This window comes from Emiliania huxleyi, assembly GCF_000372725.1.
Source record: "Emiliania huxleyi CCMP1516 unplaced genomic scaffold EMIHUscaffold_64, whole genome shotgun sequence".
Lineage (NCBI taxonomy): Eukaryota > Haptophyta > Isochrysidales > Noelaerhabdaceae > Emiliania > Emiliania huxleyi.
In genome coordinates this window covers 466,423-473,051 of record NW_005197198.1, presented here as the reverse complement: position 1 = coordinate 473,051, position 6,629 = coordinate 466,423, and the positions used below count along the sequence as shown (strand labels likewise).

The following is a 6,629-nucleotide window of genomic DNA, read 5'->3' as shown; positions in this document are numbered from 1 at the left end:
TCTGGAAGGCACCGAGATGTACCTTTTTCGCGCATGGTCAAAATCAAGGTTTTGTAACGCGAGCTGTGCCACAGTGAAATGGAACTAGCCTACCGGATTGGATGCATTGATCATTGATATATCACGTACGTGGCTGGGTTCACAGCGATTGTAGGAAAACGAAGGGAACACTTGATACGAGCGTCATCTTGTAGTGAACAGGCCGACTTCGCGGTTTGAGCGCCCAGCGCAGACCGACCGACCGCAGGGGGGGTCCGGTCGGCGGCAGCGGAAGACCGCAAACCGCAGGGGGGGTCCGGTCGGTCGGAGCGCAGACCGAGGGGGGGGTCGGTCGGGTTGGCTCGAGGGTCACACCGCACACGCTCGCCGCAGCTGTGAATAAATTAGTATCTCGAAATACTAGAGACACCAAGCGACCTCTCCCCGTCTAATCACTCCTCGTGACGTCGTCCGAGTTGCTGAGCTCGAGACCGCGCTCAGGATTGGGTCGGAACACGAGCTCGTCCATGTCCACGCTCTGGTCGTCGTCGTCGTCCATGATTAGCTTCGCCGGCGACACACTGTAGCCGTTGACGAGCCGCTTGAGCGCGGCCAGCACCTCCTTCTGCCGGCCGCGCGCCCACGGGGGCAGCGTGCAGTAGAACTCCTCATCGAAGGTGAATTGCTCCTCCTCCGACTCCAAGAAGAGGTCCACCTCCCCCTCCACCTCCGTCGTGAGGTTGATCTGTAGCTTGAGGGGTGTGTCGCCGCTGTCGCTGTCCTCGTCCTCGTCCTCGTCCTCGTCCTCGTCCTCGTCCTCGTCCTCGTCCTCCGCCTCCGCCTCCTCCTCCGCCTCCGCCTCCTCCTCGCCCTCGCCCTCGTTCTCCGAATCGGACCTGACGGATCGCCTAAGCTCTGCCTGCGCGAAAATTTGGAGACGTGAAGACCGGGTGCGAGGCAGATCATGTTGCCGGCATAGCTCTGCCCGCGCGCAACGCGCAGCATGTCGCGATTAACTGAGTTGCTCCAGAAGCGGCGTCCATCGATTGCCATTCGCTGTCGCTTGGGCGACTCGGAAGCCGATGAGCCCGGTGACGCGGCGGCGGCGATGTGTCGATCAAGTCTGGCAAGTCATCGTAGTCATCGGAAGGGACGATGCGCGCGGTACGGAGAACTGGAGCGCTGCCAGAGCTTGTACAAAGTGACGGCAAGCAGGACCAGGCTTGCGACTGCGTAGATGCTCCACATGTATGTGTGGGGTCGGGCTCGCTCGGGCCTCGGCGAAGAAGTCTCCTTGGCGCTTGGCTGCGTGACTAGTTTTCATAGTGAAAACCGGCGATTTCGAAGCGCCCGTGGCGGTTCGCGAGAAGTAGGGAGAGCGTTTCAGGGAGGGGGCTCACGGCAAGGACACCGACCGAGGGGGGGGGGGTCGGTCGTCACACCTCCCGCCGCCGAGAGAGCGACCGACCGGAGGGGGGGTCCGGTCCACCTCGGGGGCAGACCACCGACCGGCGGGGGGGTCCACGAAGTAGGGTGGGTTGGAACAAGGTGACGCTCGTATGACGGTCGCGGCCTTCCGACTCGCGCCTCCGCCTCACTGGCACTATTGTAGCCCTGGCCGGTGCGCGTGCTCAGTTGAAGTTCCGGAGTGAAAATTCGAACGCGTTCTCTCACGGTGACCAAGAAATGTCCACCTCAGAGGCACCTCCGGAGGCAGGCCGCCGCACGCCGGCGACACAGCTCCAGCTGTCGAACTGACCCGCAGCTCCTCTCATAGCGGGAACTGTGACAAAAGTTGACTGAGGCGGTTGTGAGGAATCATCATACGGATCACATGGTGGTTCTCTCATGACGGGAGACCGCCCGACCACTCCTGGGTGGCACTGCCACCGGTGTCCCTCGACGTCCTGTCGACAGCGTGCCGACAGCGACACAGACCATGTGGGACGCGTCGAGTATCGACCTCTACTGCTTACCCAGCCTTCGAGTGTATCCTGGCTGTGGTCCCACACCCACTGGTGTCCATCTCAGAGACCGCAGGAGGTCATGAGGGTCGATGGGAGTGCCAACCCCACATGCCACAATGCCTAAAAACCCAGCCCTGTCGTACCCCATGTATCGGAGTTATGGCACACTTAAGAGCTGTGAACGTGAAGAGAGTGGTACCAGAACTGTGGGTCGTTGCGGCACGCATGGGGGGCCTCCCGGACGTATGATCCTAGCCCAATACGTCCCACGGAGCACATTTCGATTTTTGACAGAATTAAATGCACTGCCCGGGCACGGTACTAATAGTCGTAGTTTTGGCACCGCTGCCCTTCACGGCACCACACCGCCGCTTGACAGCCCGGGATTAGCCTAGCAGCGAGTGGGCATCGCCTGCCGGTCGGCTGGGCACGAGCCAAGCACTTGGGCGGCCGTCAACCGAGTCCGAGCGGCGCCTGAGGCGGGTGCCACGGCGTCTGCACGAAGGCGTGGCGGGGTGAGGAGCCAGGAGTGGTGAACACCTCCCCGTCGGGCGCGCGGCGCGCCGGATGGTCCGCCGAGGCCGCCGCCGCCCCGGCGGCGGCGATGGGGGCGGCGGGGCCGACCCGGCCGGCGTTTGTCGGCTCCACCTACAGAAGAGCAGTCTCTGTGGGTCGACGATACTAACTCGGTAGTAACGCGGAGCGGTGCTGTGCGGCGCCGAGTTGTGCGCGAGGCGACCTCCTGAGGCTACCTGAGCTGGCAATGGATGCCACCAGGACGCACGGCTAGCAGGAGCCAGTCAGGCATGCCCTGCTGTGGAGCAGAGCCGGCTGGCGCACCGGCGATACTAACTCACTCAGCGCGCCGCGAGAGGCGAATCTGGGCGACTTTGGAGGCGCAGTTCTCGAGCTTGCCGTCGACGATTGATGTCGGGTAAATTGTCACTGCCGTCGGGGAAGGTCTTCTCTCAGCAGGCCGAGCGCCGTGGCCTGGCTCGGCGCGCCGCGAGTCGGGCGAATTTATCAGTGCCAAAACTCACGAGACCTCGATACTAACAAAGACTACGATACATGGGGTACGGGGTGTGGTGTGTGTGGACCGTTAGTTGCACAGCGGGGTTGTGCGCCGGGCCCTCCTGCCTCCTGCTCGGCTCCAGCCAGTAGACAAGTCTTGTCATCAACAGAGTAGAAAGATCTGACCTCGGGGCTGATGTGACCAAGCGCTGGTAGCGTGGTTTTACCTCACACCCACGGTCTCACAGCGGTGTGCCGGCAGTCGCCGAGCAGTGTCGCTCACACAACTGACTGAGGGCCAGTGAGGGCGAGCCCATCGCTGTCACAGCTGTGGCAGCCGCACAGTAGGCTGTGCCATCTGTGCTGAGCGTGTGAGCAGCAGAGGAGCTGCTCTCCAGGCTTCTGTCGCAAAGAAATGCATGCCACTGAGGAAGGCGCGATGCTAGCGCCCCACGGCCGGCGCTGTCGGTGCAGCTTCGGCGCGTGCGCCTGCGGCTGCGCGAGTTTTTGGCGACGCAGGCCGCGGCGGGGAAGAGCGTGCCGATGCAGCGGACGGCCCTCGGTCTGCACCCGACGATGCGGTGGACGATCCGCTTCGGCACAAGTGGCTGGCGACGACGCGAATCATCGCGCCGAGGGCGAGCCGGTGGCACGCGACCGAGCGGGGCGACGCGCGGGAGGAGGAGCCGACAGTGCGCACGGGTCGCGGCGAGAACACGATCTACGTCGCGCTGCAGCACATGAAGAACCACGTGTGGCGCGAGATCTGGCCGGCGATGCCGGACGACGCGAGGCAGTACTGGCGGCTGGTGACCAAGCAGGTGATGTCGCTGTACGACGGCGGCGGCGGCGGGATGAAGGACGCGGCAGGAGCCGCCGGCCGGGCGGCGGGCCACGAGGCGGCGCGGGAGAGGGCGTCGCACGGGCAGAGTGAAGCGGCGCAGCGGGCGGCGAGCGAGAGGGCGAGCGCCGAGACGAGCCGGCGGACGATGGCCGAGCTGCGCGAGGCGACGACGAAGCCGTGCACGAGGCAGCACCTCTTCCAAGTGGGGGAGTACCAGAATGATGCAGGACACGCAGCTGATAGAGCCGTTCGAGGTGAACGTGGCCTTCATCATGAACGCCTACTTGTGCTTCGCGCGGCAGACCGGGTGCCGGCCGGGGATGGCGGTGAACGACGCGGCGGACGCGGCCGATTCGGACAGCCACTGGCGCGCGTCTCCCGCTAAGAGAGAGAAAGAGGCAAGTAGGACGGCGGCGTTGGCGTGTGATGGGGCGAGACGACACTGAGCCGTGCCGCTCGCCGGCAGGCGCGAGCTGCCGCCGCTGACGATGGGCGACCTGTCCATCGCCGCGGATGAGCTGCTGCGGGGAGTAGGCGGGGCGGGCGTGATGACCGAGGGCGACTTCGAGGCCCTCACCGCTTGCTGGATACCACACTCCCTGGGTCCCAGGGAGTGCGTGTATCCAGCAGGAGTGAGTAGGCTCGACGCCGTTCTCGAGATGGAGCTGCAGAAAGTACGCCGCCGAGCGTGCCACCGAAGGCGTCCTGGCGGAGGTGGTGGAGTGTGAGACCTGAGGCTGCGGAGGTGACGCCCGAGGTACCGGCCCGTGCACAGCGACTCAGCCGGCGACCGCCACGGGCTCAGACGAGACTTGTCGACGCGTTCCGGCTCAGCTTCACCGTGGTCATCGGGCGTCTGTCGACGTCAGGACCAGCCATACAGCTCGCGGGTTTGAGGTCGCAAGAGCCAAGATGGTGGCGTTTGGACATCCCAACCATCACACAAGACAGTCTGTAGGTGATGGCGGGACGGCGCAGTGTTCGTGGCACTCGGCAGTAGGCACCCGCGGCACGGCCCCGCTGCGGTCGGCTCTCGCTGGCTGCGGAACCGGCCCCAGAAGAGGGGACGGCGGACGCGGACGGTCCGGGCGGCGAGTGTGGCAGAAAGCTCTCCTGCGCTAGTATGGGCACCCTCTATGACAATACTACTGATCCTGGTCATTAGAGCTGCCAGGGATAGCGTCAGGAGCCGCGGTAATAGTCAAAACCCCTCATATTTGAGACATCGTGTCCCATATACTCGTGCAACAACCCACGCACCGCTCACAGGCTCACACCAGCGTCGCGCCGGTCGGTCCCGCGCCGTCCTCCGCGTCGCTCTTCCGGCCCGACCCCTCGAGCAAGCTCGTCCGGAGGGCGAGCTTGTCCGGCTCCCCCTCCTGCTCCTCCCTCTCGCAGTCCGCGCCCCTGGCGCCGCCTCCGCCTCCGCCGTCCCCGCCACCCGCGTCGGCATAGCAGACGGGCCCAGACAGCGCGCACATGAGGAAGCCGGAGAGGGCGACGCCGCCGTTGCAGGTGGCCCACGCGAGCAGGACGGCGAGGGCCACCTGCGCGCGCTGCGGGGCCGGCAGCGACGGCAGCCCGACCAGCGCGATGACCAGCGCGATGGTGAGGTCTCGCGTTCCAACCTCGAGGCAGATGGAGATGCGGTTGGGCATCGGCTGGGCGGGCATGGTCCAGCCGAGGAGGCAGCACCAGGCGACGGTCGCCACGCCGAAGAGGGGCGCCGCGAGGAGCGTCGCGTCGGGCGGCAGCTCTGCGGAGCGCAAGAGCTCTGTGAGCTGCGCCGACAGAGGCGGCGGGCCGCTCGTGTGGAGCCGCCGGACGGCGATGGCGAGGAGGAGGGCGAGGAGGAGGAGGAGGCGGAAGATCCTCCGCTTGACGACCCGCCTCCGCGCGGCGGTGAGCCCCTCCAGCCGCGTCAGGCTGCTCGCCGCGACGCCAGTCAGCATCGGCCCAAGCACGAGGGCGATGCCGTGCACCATCTCACTAAATGGGACGCGGATGACTTGCTCGGCGCCGAGGACGCGCGGCATCACCACCAGCAGCCCGAGGGGCAGCAGAGCGGTGGACAGGATCATCTCCGCCACCGTGAGAGTCACGTTGAGCTCGGAGTTTGCGCCGACGGCCACCGCGAGGATATTGGCGAGCGGGCCACCCGGCAGCAGAGCGACGGTGAGGATGCCGATGACGCCCTCGGGTGGCACGTGCGGCACAATCCAGACAGCGGAGATCGCGATTAGCGGCACGATGAGCAGCGTGGTGAGGAGCGTCGCGCAGAAGGCCGCACGAGTCTGCCGGTCCTTGAGGACGGCTCCGATCCTGGCTGCCTCGGTGTGGAAGCCGATTGCGAGCACGATGACCGCGATGGGAAGGTCGGCGGGCGAAAAGAGCTGCCACCAGGGCAGAGACTCGTGAGGAGCCATTCTGGACGTAGATACGTCGAGCGGCTGCGAGCTGGCAATGCGAGCTGGCAAAAGGGCTAAAAAGGACGAGGAGCGGCAAGGAGAGAGCCAACCAAAAGAATTCTATTTTGCGGGGACTTGAGCATCACTGGCACGAAAAACAACGTGTGGAAAGAATGCTCAGCACACATGCATGCCATGGAGAGGCATCGATGGAGAGGCCTGCCTTGCCCGCCGGGGTGGAGCTAGGGGTGGCCATGCGGCTCGGTCAAGCTTGCTTGCTAGGCCGGCGGCTGCGGCTTCTTCTTGTTGACGAAGCCGAGCGAGCGGACGGTGGTGAGCCCCTCGCCGGCCTTGAGGCAGCTGACGTACACCCACTCGAGGCCGCCGAGGTTACCGTGATCGTGAAGAGGCCGTGCC

General features: G+C 65.2%; 2 protein-coding genes across 2 annotated transcripts in view; both read right to left on the bottom strand.

Moving 5' to 3' along the window:
• Window positions 1–4,997: 4,997 nt before the first annotated feature.
• On the bottom strand, window positions 4,998–6,314 carry EMIHUDRAFT_437762 (hypothetical protein). The gene has a single exon (XM_005763305.1). It carries the CDS (start codon window positions 6,228–6,230, stop codon window positions 5,076–5,078), a length of 1,155 nt encoding a protein of 384 aa, XP_005763362.1. The 5' UTR covers window positions 6,231–6,314; the 3' UTR covers window positions 4,998–5,075.
• Window positions 6,315–6,490: 176 nt separating this feature from the next.
• EMIHUDRAFT_452573 (hypothetical protein) overlaps window positions 6,491–6,629 on the bottom strand; it is a gene marked incomplete at its 3' end in the record, with an annotated part of 1,356 nt that continues 1,217 nt past the window's right edge. Inside the window, exon 4 of the mRNA XM_005763304.1 lies at window positions 6,491–6,562. Coding sequence (XP_005763361.1) covers window positions 6,491–6,562 — 72 coding nt within the window. The remainder of the gene's footprint in view (window positions 6,563–6,629) is intronic.